Source organism: Microtus oregoni, unplaced genomic scaffold (assembly GCF_018167655.1).
Source record: "Microtus oregoni isolate MIOR12 unplaced genomic scaffold, Mior012 000022F_ref0000154, whole genome shotgun sequence".
Taxonomy (NCBI): Eukaryota; Metazoa; Chordata; class Mammalia; order Rodentia; family Cricetidae; genus Microtus; species Microtus oregoni.
Window position 1 is genome coordinate 7633356 of NW_024543081.1, and position 18230 is coordinate 7651585.

General features: G+C 50.1%; 1 protein-coding gene across 2 annotated transcripts in view; it reads left to right on the top strand.

Moving 5' to 3' along the window:
* The window catches only part of Celsr1 (cadherin EGF LAG seven-pass G-type receptor 1), a 134530-nt gene that overhangs the window by 44787 nt on the left and 71513 nt on the right, over window positions 1-18230 (top strand). For both annotated transcript variants that reach the window (XM_041672251.1, XM_041672252.1), the window contains exon 2: window positions 14754-15392. In XM_041672251.1, coding sequence (XP_041528185.1) covers window positions 14754-15392 — 639 coding nt within the window. The remainder of the gene's footprint in view (window positions 1-14753; window positions 15393-18230) is intronic.

Consider the following 18230-nt stretch of genomic DNA (forward strand, 5'->3'; position numbering starts at 1 on the left):
CATTCTTATCTTCTAACTATGAATAAAATAGTCCTTGGGCTTCTATTTGAGTCCTCCTTAAATTATAGACTAAAAACCCACAGAGGAGCCATGGTTCCGTTGTCACTTCCTTGTGTCTTCTATCTTTCCTCCCATGCCATGGAGATGATTTTGATTTTTCCTTTGCTGTCATCTTTGTTGTTTGCTGCCTTCTTGGGCTTGTCTGGGCTGGACAGCATTTTTACTTTCTGACTTTTGGTGGTATCTCCCACGAGAGCATTGAGCCAGTGCTTTTGGTCATCATTCCTCGATCCAGAGCACTGAAAATCCAAATCAAGTTTTGAAAAAGTCCTTTGGCAGAAAACCTGACCCAGACCAGATGAGACCAGATTTCCCATCTGTGTGGCTGTGCCGTCTGCTGTTGTGGTAGAAGAGCATGTTTTTGAGGTACGGGTTGCTGTAACAGGTACCCGAGAGAAACAGAAACAGAGAAAAGACTGTTTCTGACGCACGGTTTCATAGGCATCAGCTAGGTGTTGTCTGGGTCCATTACCCTGAGCCTTAGTTAAGGCAGAAATATGGTGTCAGGAACGTGCAACTGGAGAGGCTGCTTACCTTATGGTGGCCAGGAAGCAACAAGGTAGAAGAGGAAGCTGTGCCATGATACATTCTTCAAAAACCCACCTGATGAGCCACTTCCTCCAGTCAGGTCCCATCTCCTGTGACTTCTCCCACCTTCCAGTAGTTCATTCAGTATGAACCCATCAATGAGTCAATGTATTGATGAGGTCAGACCCCTCATGGACCGGACACCTCATCACCTACTGGGCACCAAGCCATCAGCACATGGACCATGGACTTCAGAACTCCCCACTCCTCACAGATGTCAGATGAAGAATTTGGGGCCTATCTTGGTGGCTGTGTCCATGGTGGCTCAGGGGTTGAATTATTGCTCCACACCGCTGCCTATGGCAGATTGAGGAGTTCCCCTAAGTTTTTGGGGACCTGAACTCAGGCCATACAAGGACATGTGGTTTTGATATAGAGAAGAGAAGGATTTCAGGACTAGACAGTAAGAGGCAGAGTTGGAGGTTTAAGAAAAATATTTTAATCCAGACCTTAAGCAGGAGCATAAGACAGTGAGAGGCACTTAGAAAGTAAGACACAGGGCTGAAGAGATGGCTCAGCAGTTAAGACCTCTGACTGCTTTTCCAGAAGACCCAGGTTCAATTCCTAGCACCTACATGGCAGCTACCAACTGTCTGTAACTCCAAGATCTGACACCCTCACACAGACATACATGCAGTCAAAACTGGTGGTGCATGCCTTTAATCCCAGCACTTGGGAGGCAGAGGCAGGCAGATCTCTTTGAGTTCAAGACAAGCCTGGTCTACAAGAGCTAGTTCCAGGACAGGCTCCAAAGCTACAGAGAAACCCTGTCTCCAAAAACAAACAATAACAACAACAACAACAAAAAAGAATAAATGCTTAAAAAAGAAAGTAAGGGGGCTGGAGAGATGGCTCAGAGGTTGGGAGCATTGCCTGCTCTTCCAAAGGTCCTGAGTTCAATTCCCAGCAACCACATGGTGGCTCACAGCCATCTGTGGTGGGGTCTGGTGCCCTCTTCTGGCCTGCAGGCATACACACAGAATATTGTATACATAATAAATAAATAAATAAATATTTGAAAAAAAAATAAATAAATAAATAAAAAAGAAAGTAAGGCACATCCAAGAGCATAGGTGTGCTTCTTCAAGAGAGAATCAGTTTACTAAAAGACTTTTAACACAGAGAGACACACTCAGGGCAAGAGGAAGACATCCCCGGGTGTGGGTCTGGACTCTTCAGGAGTTGCGGTGAAGACAGCATTAGCCTTCTGTACCATTTGGGTGGCTCTCAAGTTACCGTTCAAAGGTTGCTAAGAACCTCCCCCTCTCCTTTGCTTTTTGATAAGTGCGATTATAGGGTAGCTCTAGAGGTGCCCCTGAGGAAATTATAATCCGATGAGGCAGAACCAGGAACCGCTAAGGCTTCATGAAGGGTTTCTGTGAGAAAATTGCAGGTTGACAGCTGGGTCAGGGAAGAGGCTTTTCAGCAATTGTTAACGGTGCTGGCGGTCTTCCTTGCCACCGTCTCCAGGGTGTGGAGGGCTCATCCCTCAGGTCTTTTTGCCCATCAGTGGATGAGGCATCTAACTGGGTTAGTTAGAAGCCAGGACTGCCCCAAAGTCTCTCAAAGCCCTAGGTCAGTGCAAGCTGCTTCTCTATAGACAGAACCTGGCAGGGCTGCGGAGTGCCGCCCGCATGGGTGGGGTGGGGTGTTCGCTAAAGACTCTCCTCTTTGTTGTTCATTGCCCTCTCGGGCGGGTGGCATGCATGTCTGGGGCTGGAGAACATATGGCTGTCCGTTGGCAAGTGCTCAGGGCACCTTGTTATGCTGGATGGCGTCATCTGGCTTCGAACCAGGCACTCACTTAAGCCCTCATTGTTGGTTAATCTTTGCCTGGGGGAGCTTCACCCATTTTACTAGGAGGAGGTGGAAAGGTGGCTTTCTGGCTGTGGCAGGGAAGAGTGAAGCTGGATGGCTCCCCGCTGGCCCAGCCAGTGTCACCTTTGGGGCCCAGCTGGCAGTGGGAGCCTTAGACAGTGCTGCCAGGAGATATGGAGGGCTGGCCTTGGCAGTATCTGGGGCACTGAGCCAGGAGCCCCCAAGCCCAGCTGCTTCCTACACTCTGGGTGCTTGAGAGCCTTAGCTAGAAGACTCCAGCTTGTGTCGTCTCCCAGAGCAGGGTGGTTGCTGGCTACAATTCTGCTCCCACAGACGTTGGCCAATGGAGACGGTTTTGGTTGTGACAGTGCAGCGGGGAGGCGTGGGTACTATCTACTGGGTAGAAGCCAGGTACGCTTCGCAATGCCCCACAGTGAGCCACCTCCTGCGGCTACCAGGTCCCCAGTGTCAGCCCTGCCCTTTGAAGTTGTCATTTGATGTCACCCCAGAAGGGAGGTTAGAGGACTCAGACTTTGGGTCCTGGTCAGTGGAAGAATTTGTACACATTCTTCATGAGCCCTGGAGGTAAAACCAGCAGGAGCAATACAAGGTCTCCAACCAACTCACCTTGTGATTCTAACCGAAGCTTTGGTGAGGCTTCCATGCAGGCACTGAACGCACCTGCCTGTGGGTTTCTTGCACAGTGTGTAGTGAGCTATATAAACAGACTGCGGTGGCTTTGGCTCTGTGTAAGCAGTAACTCAGCATTCCTGCAGCCAGTGCGTTTGGTAACCCTGTGGTTAGCAGGTGGCTACACAGTTCTTGAAAGAGAAGGTAGTTTTGCCCTTTACAATGCGTCTCTTTATCTCCCCTGACCTCATTCTCCATCTGGGGTTTGAGGAAGTCATGTAAGGAAGTTTTCTTCTTTTGGATAATCTCATACTAAAATAAAACAATTTGTATTAAGGATCATAATTGTAACTCCTTTTTTTTAAAAAAAAAAAAAAGCTTTTCAAAGATAGATATGAAGGGGCTGGCTCATAGGTTGAGTACATTTAGCTCTTGCAGAGGACTGAAGCCGCCTGTAACTTCAGGTCCAGAGGATCGGATACCCTCCTCTAGCCTCTGTGGACGCCAGCACTCATTCATGTGAACATATATTCAGATGACATGCATATATATAGTTTTAAAAACGCACAAGAAAAATAGATATAAAGCTGAACATGGTGCTCTCCCTTCCTCCCTTCCCTCCCTCCCTTCCCTCCCTCCTTCTTCCTTCCCTCTCTCCCTTCCTCCCTCCCTCTTTCTCTCCCTCTCTCCTTCCTTCCCTCTCTCCCTTCCTCCCTACCTCCCTACCTCCCTCCTTCTCTCCTTCCTTCCCTTTCTCTCTCTCTCTCTCTCTCTCTTTCTTTCTTCCCACAGGGTTTTTGGCCTAGACCTCACTCTGTAGACCGGGCTGGCCTCAAACTCAGAGATCCACCTGCCTCTGCCCCCCAGCATTGCGATTAAAGGTGTGCAACTCCATGCCCAGCTTGGTGTTGCATCCTTATAATCTAGTACTTGTGAGTTAGAGACAGGAGACTCTGAAGCTCAGTGTCATCCTTAGCTACATACAAGTTCAAAGCCATGTTGGGCTGCATGAGATCCTGCCTCAAAAGCAGACAGGACCTGGAGAGATGGCTCAGTGGTCAAGGGCACTGGCTGCTCTTGCGCAGAACTTGGGTTCAGTTCCCAGCTCCCACACAGTGACTCACAGCAATCTGTAACTCCAGTTTCAGGGGATCCAGTGCTATTTTCTGACCTCCATTGAGTGATACACAAATATACATGCAGGCAAAACACCAATATACATAAAATAAAAATAACCTCCAAAAAATCTGTACAAATTTTTAAAACTTAAAAAACCCAAATTGCATAAATTCACATGAGATAAAACAAATCATTTCGAGAATCACAACAGCATGTGATTCTCTAGTGTCCTCTTCTTTCCAGACCCTAAACGTTTCTCTCATCAGAGACCCGTGGGCTTAGTCACTCTGCCTCCCCCCTCTTGCTCTTGCCTCTGTGGCATTTCCCGTTTGGGTATTTCATGTGACCTTTTGTGTCTGGCACCTTCCCTTTAGAAGAAGGTTTTGAGGTGCTAAGTAACAGTATCTTGGAGACGGAATGAGCATGGAGAGAAGTGGGTGTTATGTTTGGACGAGCAGATTTGGAGCTCTGAAGTTTCAGGCGCTCACCACAGTGTTCTTGCTCAGTGTGGGAGGAAGGATCTGCTGGTGGGGGCTCACAGGCCACACCCGCTGGGGGAACCTTGCTGCCCCAATACTGGCTGGGGTTCTAGATGGTCTCGGCAGACAGTCTCTTCACATGTTGGCTGTGGGCTTGTTCGTGGCCGTGGTGGCAGCAGAGAAGGCTGCAAAGCAACTGGGCTGGAGTCTGCTTTCTCTACCTGACTGCTCCCAGCCCCGCTTAACCCCTTAGCAGATGTTCTAAGGCTTAGACCTACAGCAGCTGACCTGGTTCTCTGTGGAGCAAACCAGAGGTCAGGATGGGTGACGGCTTGTCAGCGCCTGAGCCTGAGCTGTCCCCAACCTGGGACCAAATTGTCTGCACATCCAGTTAACTTCTCTGGCACCAACGTTCAGATGATTGCCCCACAATGTGCTAATGGTTTGATATTTTTGCTGCCTACGTGTTCCCAATAGAGAGGTTCAGATGTGTGAGGCCCATACTAGCTGGCTGGGGCATGCCATGTACTCAGCCCTTCCAGAACGTGGGGCTCCGCCTGTCCAGGCTGCAGTAGGAGGCAGACGCTCATGGTGGAAGACTGAGGATGCAGGAGATACACCGTGGGTGGGCAGGTGGCAGTTTTATCTCTTGAACTCCGTACCCAGTGCTGTGGGGGACTGTGCCTAGGATTCTCATGTCTTTGGGTGGATCAACTCATCCCTATCCCTGAATTCTCAGGAATGGAGCAGCCTACAGGAACTCCTGTCCCTGCCACATCTGCGGAGGGTGTGGAGGTCTAGAACAAGGCCATGCTGGATGTTCAGGAGTTGCCTCTGCTCCATAGCAAGTTATTGTTACGGTCTTCCCCTACAAGTCATTGTCCTTTCGAACACTAAGTAGCATCGTTTATAAAGCCAGCAGCAGGAGCAACCTTGGGGCTGCCTTCCCCTGTGACCCAGATTGTGTATTCTCCCCTCTAAATAAGACAAATGCCTCAGAGGATAATTCTGGAGGTGGGAGTTAGGAAGAAGGGGCAGGCCACCGTGCTGGTGGGCCCTGGAGTCTTGGACAAGCCCGGCAAGTGCTGGAAGGCACCGACAGCAGGGAGATGCCAGGTGACCTGAGGGAGACTATGTGCCGAGGCCTGGCAGTCTCCTCTCAGGGGCACAGGTCGCCAAGGACCCAGGAATAGGGCGGGGGTGGAACCTGGAAACATTTTAAGTTAAAAAGAGTGTTGAGAGTGGTAGTGCTTATCATGGCCAGCTTCCTAAGGCTGGGATACAGGCTTGCCTGAAGAAGTGTGGGACCCAGAACAGGTGTAAGTGTGTGTGAAGGCGGGCAGGCAGGCAGCAGGCACTAGCAGGGGGCGGGGGCAGGGGTAAGGGTAAAATCGCTTTGGCTGTCTGGGTTTTGGCGCAGACTCAGTGGACCAGTAGAAGAAAGTATGTGTGAAGACCCCGCCTCCAGCTCCAGGGGACAGCCATGGAAAAATAGGATGTGGGTTCCAAATAGGAAGAGATCCTAAGTGTGAGTGAATACGGGTGGGTCAGGAGAGACCAGTGGAAACAGGACCCAGCAGGGGATGGGAGAAAGGGCCATTGGCTCTGGCCTTTGCATCCCTGGCGACAGAGTCCTGCAGCAGCAGACCCCTGTGGCACCCTCCCTGTGCACTGGCTGCAAGGTGAACATAGGTCCTTCCCGAGCCAGCATGGGTGGCCTGCTTTGTCACAGCACCAGTGTGCGGAACCATTCCTGTTAGCCTGTGTCTCCATCCTGAGGCTGGGGAGGTGGGGCACTGTTGCTCCCCACAAATGGAGAGCAGAAGCAATATTCTCACCGCCACCTGTCCACTTCCTAAGTATTGACTACACCCCGAAACCTCCTGCCACCTTGTCCCATGACATCCAGCTTTTGTTTTCCAGGGAGAAGGGGGAAAGGAAATTAAAATAAAAAAGATGTCCTCAGGGCAGGAGCCAGATAGCACCTGCTGTCTAGTCTCAATCTGGACTCAAAAGCCCTCCCCTCTTGACTCCTGGGAGAGGCACTGAGAGCCACAGTTCACAGGGGCCTTGTGCCTGTGGAGTCCTGGAGAATAATAGGAACTGGGGACAGGAGCACAGGGTCTGGCTATAATCTGTGGCTGGCTGCGGTGTATCTCCCCGAATGCCAAGGCCATCACAGATAAGAGTTAGAAAAGGGACGGGCTCCACATCCAGTGGGTAGATGGCACTGGCTTCCTCTCAAGCTGTTTGTTCCCAAGGCTTTGTTGTCTAACAGGTCAGCATCTGACCTTTTCTACTCCTAGTCTTCGCTGTGCCTGCTCTTCCATGCACCCTACCTACTGTTGGCAGAGCCTTTAAGTCTAGCAATAGGTGTGGCCCAGCTGGGCATACCCTGCTGTCTGTGCTGCTCTGCCTCACCTGTAGGCGCCCCTTGTGCTCCTGTCCACACTGGTGAGGACCTGTCCCTATGGTTACTTCCTTCTGCCTTGCATAAGCATCAAAATCCCACAAGGTCAGCAGCATCCAGGGGACGTCCATCTCCTGCCTCTGTGGTCTTGCCCTGTTGCCCTGTGGTCGTCTTTTTTTTTCTTTTAAGCTTTTTATTTATTCTTCGTGTCTTTCACATCATGCATCTCGATCCCATTCATTTACCCATCCCTTCGTATCTGTCCTCTGCCCTTGCAACCCCTCCCGAAATAAAATAAAATTTAAGAGAAAAATAGAAAATAGAAGGCAGGTGGAAAAGGAAAAATCTCGCCATGGAAGCTGAAGTGTGACACAGAGAGTCATGCAGTAATCCCTTTTGTCTGTATTGAAATCTTTCTGTGCCCTGATAAGCCTCTTTGCCAACACAGCAGCCCAAATCAGGCCAAATCAAACTGATCAGAAAAAGCCCGGTTTAATAGATACGACGCTCCAGATGATGTTTCAGCCCCTCAGAGAAGAAATGGGAAAGGAAGACTGGAAAACCACATATCTGTTTTCTGGAAGGCAATATAAGTACCCTGTCGGGGAGTGGTCTTGAGCACCTCTTGGGGAAGAGTCATCATTTGGCGGACTTTCTGAGATGCAGCAGGTTTTGGAGAAAGAGGTGGGGAGGGGTCTTAGGGTGGAGCTTCCACCCAAACACATCTATTTTTACTTGCAAGTCTTCATTTCAAAGATCTTGTCAGCCGGGTAATGATGTAGGAGGGTCTTCTGTCTATGTGTTACTTTCATTGGTTAATAAAGAAACTGCCTTGGCCCTTTGATAGGACAGCAGCTTAGATAGGCGGAATAGACAGAACAGAATGCTGGGAGAAAGCAGATTCAGTCAGACGCCATAGCTCTCCTCTCTGAGATTGGATGTAGTCTAAGATCTTTCCCAGTAAGCCACCACCTCGTGTTGCTACACAGATTATTAGAAATGGGTTAATCAAGTTGTAAGAATTAGCCAATAAGAGGCTAGAACTAATGGGCCAGACAGTGTTTAAAAGAATACAATTTGTGTGTTATTATTTCGGGTATAAAGCTAGCCATGCAGGAGCCCGGTGGGAACAAAGCCCGCCGCTCCTCACAACAGGGCAGTGGTGGCGCACACCTTTAATCCCAGCACTCAGGAGGCAGAGGCAGTAGGCTCTCTATGAGTTTGAGGCCAGCCTGGTCTACAAGAGCTAGTTTCAGGGCAGTCAACAAAGCAACACAGAAAAACCCTGTCTCGAAAAACAAAAATAAATAAATAAATAGATAAATAAACAAAACAAAAAGCAAAGATCTTGTCATTGGTCTGGTTCAAGGCTGTTGGTTTCTGCTACACTATTGATGTTGGGCCTGCACTGGGACTCCTCTTGGATATCCTGTGTCATGGAGATCCTTCAGCTTTGAGTTTGAAGGACCACTCCCTTCATATGCTCCTACAGATCATAATTTGGGTGGATGTTGGTGTGGGGCAACTCATAACCCTGGTTCTGGGCCTTGGTAGTTACAGGGTTCGTCAGTCTGCCAGCTCTCTAGGGTCCTCACCACCAGAGCGAGCTTCCCAGCATTGCTCCAGCTAGTTAACTCCTTGCAGCGATGAGCAAGAGTGGGGTCAGTTCTCCTGCTTTCACGCCCTCAGGGTTGGCTCTCCCACAGTTGGGCCATCTTGACTAGCTATACTGTGTTGCCTAGGCGAGGTGCAGGGACCACTGTCCGCAGTGCTGCAGCTGTGAGGGGCAGGGACAGCGCTTTCTCTCTTCTGCTCTTGTGACCTCAGGGCCATCTCTCCCACCTGCCACCGGCGGTGGGGGGTGACCCCAGGTTTTTATGCGTTCTATGCTAAATAATACTCCCTAATTCATGTCCATCTAGAGTCTCAGATTGGGGCGTTAGCTGAAAACAATCTGCCTTATATGGGATGCAGAGAGCCCTTGTCCAGTGACTGGTGTCCCTGAACAAGGTCCCACTCTGTGTCCCCAGATGGTACTTTGTAACCTCTGCTGGTTTCAAGCTCATGATATCCCACTGCCTCAGTCTCCCAAGTCCCGGGATTGCAGGGACCCACAGGAACTGGCTCTGCCCACTTGTGGATTCTGGAATTTGGTTTTAGATCGACGAGGGTAATCATACTGTTGTAAGTTGCTTGGTCACAGTTGTGTCATGGCACTTTGAGGGCAGGGACGTCTTCCTCCCTCTTACTTGCCAGGCTTGCCTGTCACCTTTTCTTCTTTGCATGTCCCTTTCTGTGAAGCAAGTTCCATCCCTCCTGGTGGTGGCAGTGATGGCTATACTCTCTGCTTCTCAGCAGGTGACTCAGTGGAGTCACCTGCACTGGGTTCCAAAGCGGTAGCTCCGACTCCTGCTCCCATCCCACACTGGGGGGTCTTTAGATCCCAAAGAGATAGGTCTGCCATCGGGACATAGTTATGGATGCCCTCCATCCTCTTGCCACTGCCCCTCCCCCTATTAGAGGATCAGGCATCAGGCTCTTCCCCTAATTGTGGAGACCTAGAAAGTGCTTGCAAGTATTGAGAGCCCCTGCTGGGTGACACACCACAGCCTAGTGTCCTGCCTTCTTCCTGTTGTCAGAGGCAGCATAATGACATCTGAGAAGCTGGATTGGGCTGCTTGGGGGTGCTGTAGCATCAGGCTGCTTGAAGTTGCTGCAAAGCCAGTGGCAGCTGTGGTTGACCCCTGCACCACTCTCACAGATGTGGGTGGAGGAAAGTCCTCAGCTCTCGTCTGGGGAGCTGCATAAACCCAGAACTTTCCAAAAGTCGATCATCTTGACCCTGCACACCCAAACTGGCCGCAGAGAAAAGCAAACAAGAGAAGGTACGGAGGAGAAAGTTAGCACTCCGCATCTGTGCATTCAAAGGCTTGAGCAGTGTCAGTCACTCTAAACCATTGGGGCCTGGGGCACAGAGAGCCTGAGAACTGCCACAGCCCAGAGGCTCTGTGCCTGAATGTCATCTGGGATTCTGGGTGGGGACCTGGACAGGAAAACAGTGGGTAAAAATGCAAAGCAAACTTGCGGGCAGTGTATGCTGTGGTTAGTAGACATTGATATTGGCCCACAAATGACAAGAGCTGTCCCACACTAATGCGTGATGTTGTTAATGGGGAGGGCGGGTGTGTGGTGTTCACAGCCTCTCTCTTCAGACATTTTAAGCAAACCTAACGCTGCACTAGAATAGTTTATTTAAAGTCAGTGGCATAGACAGAACCAGTATCTACGTGGCAGAGAATACCCAGGGTGAGTTCTCCGTGCTCAGGAGCAAATGGGATCTTGTTTTATCTTGTGAAAAGTGGTGGTTTTCTCCCTTCTAATACCCTGTTATCTAGATCTGCCCTGTTGAGAGCCCCTGCTGGGAAAACCCGGCTTGTTTTCACTGTGTGGTTGGCTCGTCCTTCATCGCAGTGAAACCTTGGTGATAGGCCTGTGGGTTTGTGTCCCGAAGGCAAGGTCAGTTGCAGGCTTGACCCACAAACCCAACCCAGACCACTTAAGCCACACCTCTGGGCCCAGCCTTGGAGGAAGTTAATATCAGGGCTGGCTGTAAGGCGCACGGGTCATGCTTCTAGCCCATCAGTACCAAAAGGTGTTTCTCCAGGTGTGTGTTTGCTTTGTCAAGATAGGTATCCCCTAGGCTGTGGTTCCTTGTTCTGCTGTGTTTCTTGGTGCTGTGCCTTTCTGGACTGCTCCTGTAAGGGCTGAGACTTGGGAGTCCCCACTCCACCCTGGTTCCGAATAACACAATGCACTAGGAGAAAGGAGGTCCCGGCTCGTAGCTTAAAATCACAGGACCTTTAACAGCCTAGGCCAGGACAAACAAACCACTGTGTGGGTAAAGCATGTTTTGTAACAGCCTGCCACCAGGAAGCAAGCACTGTCCTACTCAAACGACTGTGACAAAACCAAACCAAACAGCTACGAAAACATGGCTGGGTGGAACAACACCATCTCTGGGTATTGTTCGTGCCTGTGTTAGTGCTGGAGTGGAGGAACCAGCAGGCTCCCATTCTCTGCCGTCCCCCTTCGTCCATACTGGTTTATCCAGGCGTTTCGGGGAATGTTCTAGAAGTATCAGTGCACACAGTACTTGCAGAATGCAACCTGAAAGGTCTTGTTCTAAGAACTCTCAGAGGCAGACAGTGGAAATAAGTGAGAATGTGGCCACTCCCGAACAAGGAGCAAAAGCGGGGACGTGAGGATTCGGAGGGGTGTTCAGCGTGGAGACCCCAAGAAGATGCTTAGCAAGGAAGCACCCCAGTGAGGGACAGGTGTGGTCGGAGGGTACTCAGTGAGGTGCAGGTAGCTGAGACCTGGGTGGGGAGGGAGAAGCCAGTGGATGATGAGGAACACAGCAGTCCAGGTAAAAAAATCAGGACATACACCAAGTCCCTGAGGCGGATTGAATGACGGCAAGATGACAGGAGGTGTCACTATGGTGATGAGGGAGGGCCGTGGGCACAGAGTGTGACGTACCGTAGGTGGGGTTTGGGGTATGGATTTTATTCCAGGTGTCATTAGCAGCCGCAGAGAAGTGGGGTGATGTAGCTGCATTTTAAGACATTCACCGTGACAGGTGTGGGGATGATGGTGGAGAGAAACTGAGGCAGGCAGATCTGGAGATGGGTGAACCCTACACGTAGCCTAGTGATACCCCTGGGTTATAATCAGCCTTTAAAAATTTTTTAAATTTTGTTAAATACACTTAAATCATACATCTTAGTGTCATTAGGAATGCTCACATTCTATTAAAATTTTATTTTCTGTGTATGGGTGTCTTGCCTGCATGTAGATATGTGTACCACATGTGTGCCTGGTGCTCACAGGGCCAGACAGAGGTGTAGATTCCCCTAGAAGTGTGGCATTATAGATGGTTGTGAGCTGCTGTGTTGGTGCTGGGAACAGAATCCAGGTCCTCTGCAAGAGCAGCCACTGCTTTTAAACCCTGAGACATCTGTCTAGCCCCATTACATCCTTCCTCTAATTAAAAAAAATTTTGAGAGAGACTGTGAATGGGAATGTGTGAGTATCCGGGCTTATACAGCTTGCAGGTGGCGGTCAGGTCACCATGAGGAGTCAGCGCCTCTGGTATGCTGCGTGGGTCCCTGGGGATCAAATCCAAGATGTCAGCTTCAGCGCTAGTGTCTTTCAGTCTCAAACCTCTGTCTTCAGACTCCTAGGTGTACCTCAAACCTGAGAAACACATGTGGTAGGGTGGGTGAGGATCCTTGTGCTCCAGACAGCCAAGAGTCTAAGATAGGCCAGGGAAATAGTCCACTTCGCAAGTGTTTCTCAGGTTTGAGGTACACCTAGGAGGCAAGGAGAAACCACTTGGGTAGAGCCCTTCACTGATGTCCTGTGTCTAGGAGCCACCAGTTTCCCTGGGTGTCCTGGGCATCCCAGGGGCCTGTCCCTTGCATACCTGTCTCCTGATTCTTGGCTAGAGGTTTATGTGTTTAGGTTCACAACTGAAGTCGTCTTTTCATTTGGTTTCGGAATTCTAGGTCCCTAGCCTCATGGTGTGTTTCCAGCACTGGAAGAGATTCAGTGTCTGTCATTGTGTGACCTTCTGTTTCCTGAGGAAGGAGGAGATTATTGTGGCTCCCAGTTTGAGGGACTCTCAGTCCATCAGAGTGGGGAAGGCATGATTGACAGGAGGCGCCAGCATTGGCCAGTAAACAGGAGGTGACTGGTCACGTAGCATCTGCAGTCAGCAAGGAGAGATGAAAGCTGGTGTTTGGCTTCCGCCCCCCCTCTTGTGCCTCCTGGTTTTAGGGTGAACCTTCCCTCCTGAGTTAATTTTTAATCTAGGTAATCCTTCTTACACATACCATCACTGACTCCCATGATTTTAGGTAGTGTCAAGTTGACAATATAAGAACCACAAGTTCACCCCCATCAATCTGACACCCAAAACATCACTTTAAACCCAGAACCTTTGACTCCTGTCCCCCACAGGCAAAAATGCATTCAACCCAACTTCAAAAGTCCCCATAGTCTTGGACAGCTCCAACATGGTATGAAAGTGAAAGTACAGAGTCTCTTTTGAGACTCAGGTAACCCCTTGACTCTAACCTCCCATTAGAGTTACACTAAACTCAGTTTCCTGTGTGGTATCCTAGAGCCTCCTTGTAGGGATTCCAGCTCTGCCACATGTTCCCTGGCCTCAGACACTTTCTGGAGCCGTGGCTCAAATCTCTGTGACCTCTTCTCTCTTGCTCCTGTCCTACCCACGTGTAGGACAATGGTCTTCTACCTTGTACAGATTTGTTACCTGTATTTTAATAAAATGCTGATTGGCCAGTAGCCAGGCAGGAAGAAATATAGGTGGGGCAATGAGAACAGGAGAATTCTGGGAAAAGGAAAGATTCCTTTTGCAGTAGTAACACAGACACAGAGGAAGCAAGATGAGAATACCTCACTGATAAAAGTACCAAACCACATAGCTAACATAGACAAGGATAATGGGCTAACATAAGTTATAAGAGTTAATAAGAAGCCTAGCTAGGGGCTGGAGAGATGGCTCAGAGGTTAAGAGCACTGACTGCTCTTCCAGAGGCCCTGAGTTCAGTTCCCAGCAACATGTGGTGGCTCACAACCATCTGTAATGAGATCTATCTGGTGCCCACTTTTGGCATGTAGATGGAACACTGTAATAAATTTTAAATAAAAAAAGAAAAATGTTTTAAAAAAAAGAAGCCTGAGATAATAGGCCAACTAGTTTATGATTAATGTAGATCTCTGTGTGTTTCTTTGGGACTGAATGGCTGCGGGGACCAGGTGGGACAGAAACCTCTGTCAACACCCATAAAAACCAACACCTTGTAGACAATGCTGCAAAGTTCTGCTTCCAGTGTGGAATTGAATTTGGCTTCTTGGACCATAGTTGCATTGGTCTTTCTGTGCTGATGAGTTCAAAGGGAAGCAGTCCATCAGTGGGGATGGGGAAAGGTGGTCCTATTGCATTGGCAGTTATGAAATGGTTACAGATGAAGCTCTTAGTACCCTCGTAAGGCAGTGTTTATCCAGCATTCCTGCGTGCTGGCCATGTAAAGATACAAATAGATAAGGCAAAGATAAATTAAGCCATGACAGGGCACATTGAGTAGAGCTGTTCCCTGGTGGCGCCAGTGTTGACCTGCTGGTGGGTTTGAGCTAAGATGGTTGGAATAATGGGAAGAATTGTTGTAGGTAGAGAGGAGGTTAGGGCAGGGTGAGCTGTCCATTTTGGGATGGGGTTGAGTGGGTACAGTCGGGATCCCAGATCTCACATGGCTGGAGTAAATGTGTGAACTGGGGAGTCCTGGGTGTTAAGGGGCTGAATCGTCCTGGTCCCCGGAGTACCCTGTTCTGTGGTTTTGGACCACTGAGTGTTTCGATAAGAAAAGGGCACACTGGGAGCTGTAATGATTTGTGATGGTGTGTGTGGGCAGTAGTATCGAGGTCAAGGTGGGGAGTGAGAATGGGGGTACCCAGCCTGGCTTCTCCCTTGCTGAGTGTATCTAAGGCTGTTCTTGGCATGGGTTTGTAGGCTCCTTTGCTGTCTTGGGCATCCTAATGACCCCAGGTCTCCTTGTGTCCCACAGATGGCATCCACAGTGTCACGGCTCTCTGCACTTTGCGGGTAACCATCATCACAGATGACATGCTGACCAACAGCATCACCGTCCGCCTAGAGAACATGTCACAGGAGAAGTTCCTGTCCCCGCTGCTATCCCTCTTTGTAGAAGGCGTGGCCACAGTACTGTCCACCACCAAGGATGACATCTTCGTCTTCAACATCCAGAATGACACAGACGTCAGCTCCAACATCCTGAACGTGACCTTCTCAGCGCTGCTTCCTGGTGGCGCTCGTGGCCGCTTCTTCCCATCCGAAGACCTGCAGGAGCAGATATACCTAAATCGGACACTGTTGACCACCATCTCTGCCCAGCGCGTGCTGCCCTTTGATGACAACATCTGCCTGCGGGAGCCCTGTGAGAACTACATGAAGTGTGTGTCCGTGCTCAGGTTCGACAGCTCGGCACCCTTCATCAGCTCTACCACGGTGCTCTTCCGACCCATCCATCCCATCACTGGCCTGCGCTGCCGCTGCCCCCCAGGCTTCACCGGGGACTACTGTGAGACTGAAATTGACCTTTGCTACTCCAGCCCATGTGGAGCCAACGGCCGGTGCCGGAGCCGAGAGGGTGGCTACACTTGCGAGTGCTTTGAGGACTTTACTGGTGAGTGTCGGGAGCGTGGGGATGGACTGGCAGGGGCTGACCTGTACTTTGCACAGAGGTTCACAGTGCACATGTGAAGTGTGAGGGTTTCCTGTGAGTTCCAAGAGGCATGATGTTAGAAGACAGGTCCCTGGGCACAAGTGTCAGCTCTGCGCATTTTAAGGTGGCCTTAGGTGGCAGTTTCCTTAGCTAGCAAGGGAAGCTGCTGGCTGCCATCCTCCCAGGCCTCATTCGTCTTCTCTGGGGGGCTTGTGTCACCCTCTTCATGAGGACTTTAGGAGGGAGGCTCTAGGTGAGACCTGCTGTTGACACCCAAATGCATCAGATACCATGTTTACATCTAAGTGGGTTCTGTTTTGAGACATGGTCTGGCCCCCACGCCGAGCTTCGCTTTGAAATCATGGCAATCCATCAACCTCAGCTAGCTGTGAGTGGCTTTAAAGTTAAAGCCCCTTGGTTCTAGATTTCCAGTTTAACTGGTTAGTGCAAAACTGTGCTGCCAGGGTAGAAATCGTGAACCTTTAACCGCCTGGGTCCTGAAAGAAGTTAGCAGTTTTAGTCATGCCTCATTGCCGCAAAGACTGGTTCACCTTCCTCTGCCTCTCAAGATGCTCTTAGCTCAGCATGTCCTGACCAGTCTTGAAGACCAGCCTCTCCAAATGCAGTCAACGGTTGCTTTAACGATAAGGAGGCAGCTGTGGAGAGCGGTTTACAATGGCATTGCGCATCCACAGATCTTGTTCTGGTCCTTGGTCTCCTGTAATGTACAGTTACATTCCATTTGGAAAGCCAGTTCCCATAGGTTCGATGGTGAACAGATCATCTTTCTGGAAGGCTCTCTGGGGATTAGGTGGAACTTGATTTGCACTGGAAGTGACTTGGAGATTCTTCTGTCTGTAATTAAGGACTTTAGTATGGACACCCGAGGGTCCTCTAGTATGGGAATCTTATCTGCATATAGCACAGCATTAATTGCACTGGAGGTTTTAGGGGTGCATGTGGAGCAGGGAGAGAGGGAGATCTAGGTAGCGAGAATAGAAGTGGGTATCTGTGGTCTTCTGCATCAAAAGAGGAAGGGACGTCACTTGGAGAACTTCACAGCGCATGAGTTGAGCTGCCCGATTGGCCCATCGGCATCTCAAGTTGGTTATTGTCTGGGAACGTGGAGGAGGGAGAAGGACATTTGGCTGCCCACCCCTGTTCTGTTCCCCTCCCTGTCTGTGGCTGACTGCCAACAGGATGTGGGCAGTTCTTCCTGCTGTCTGGCATGTGCTGATCCCAGCTTCTTGCCTCTCAGGTGCCTGGTGGTGAGCAGGAAGGAAGGCAGAGGCCTAAGAGATTCTCTAATTGTCGGTGTGCACCCAAAGTGCTGGGGAAAATGCATGTTTGGTGGGGGGGGGGGTCTCTCCTCCTCTGCCTCTCCTCCTTGCTCTGAATTTAGCCAAGCTAATTTTTCTGTACTACCAACAAGACACAGGGTGGTCATACCCTTCCTACCCCCGACCCCAGGCTTCAGTGGGCATCTATCTCTTTGGAGGTCTTATGAGACCCAGCTAGCTGCCTGATAGAGAAGCTTGAGGGCGAGGCGGCTCATTCCCCAGTCCCTCCCTGTCATCTGGCCCTGTGTGGAATGATTTGTAAACTCTCAGACAGAGACGCTGAGGCCACCGTTGTAGGGAAGATTGGTGCCCTCCAGGGAGTAAACAACGCCCTTCTTCATCATGCCCATTCTTGCCACAGACATTTACTGCACCGAGCACCTGCTGCCGATATTCGCAGAGTGCTTGCTGTCTGCCAGAGCAGTGTTCAGTCGGACTCTACCCGATCTCTGTGGACGAACACTCAGTCACTTGGTGCGTTCTCTTTCACTGATATTTAGGACTTTCCCTTCCCACCTTTCGTCATCTGCAGGGTGACATGTGACAGCTTTCAGGCTTCATCCCAGGGGCTACCATTAGTTGACCTGTTAGAGGTCCTCAGGGGATGATATGACCGTGCTGGGGCAGGTAAGTAAGGCCGCGGTGGCTCTGTGGACCTTCAGATCCCCGGCAATGATGGTTGAGCCGTTGGGTGCAGCCAACTGACTTCCGAAGCTCTCAGGTTTCCTCTTCATCAGCAAAGTCATTTCTAGAAGGATGGTAAAGGGACGGTGGCCACATCCATCATCTCAGTGAGATGTGGTGATTGACGTGAGGTTAATTTGATTCTCTTTGGGTACTGGAAAACATCATGCTATTTCCCCTGAGATAAAACTAATTAAGAGTGATTACGTCTCCTCGATTCCCTTCCTTCCCTCTCCTCCGTGTTGCCTTTGAAGCACTCTCTTTTCTGCATGGAGGTAATTGTGCTCATTTCTTCACGATGAAAGCAATGCTGTCGTCATGCAGCTTTAATTTCTTGCTCCCCGGTAAGCTGAGCTGGAGCTCTAGGCCTCCGCACGGTGAGGTTGGAATTGGCCCAAGAGTGCTGGGAGCCCTTGACTTCCTGTGTCGTGGGACAGGAGGCTCAGGAGCATGAGCTGGCAGAAGGAAGGCATCAATTAATTTCAGGGAAAGCTCTCTGAATTCGCCAGGGAGCGTATTCCAGATAGCTCTCCTGAATTTCTGAAACCATCCTGGCTTTAGAGGTGTGCCCGGCTCAGGGCACCTGGATCCCGTGGTGTTTGTAAGGGGAAGGGAGCTGCTGGCCCCTTATGGTGTGTCCCTGAAGCTACAGTTCTGCATTGCCACCAGGGTTGGGTTCAGCAACTATCTCATAGTTGGAAAGGAATGAGACAAGAAGATTTCAGACCTGGGCTCTGGATGCATATTAGGTAGCCCCTTAATTTCTCAGTCCCAA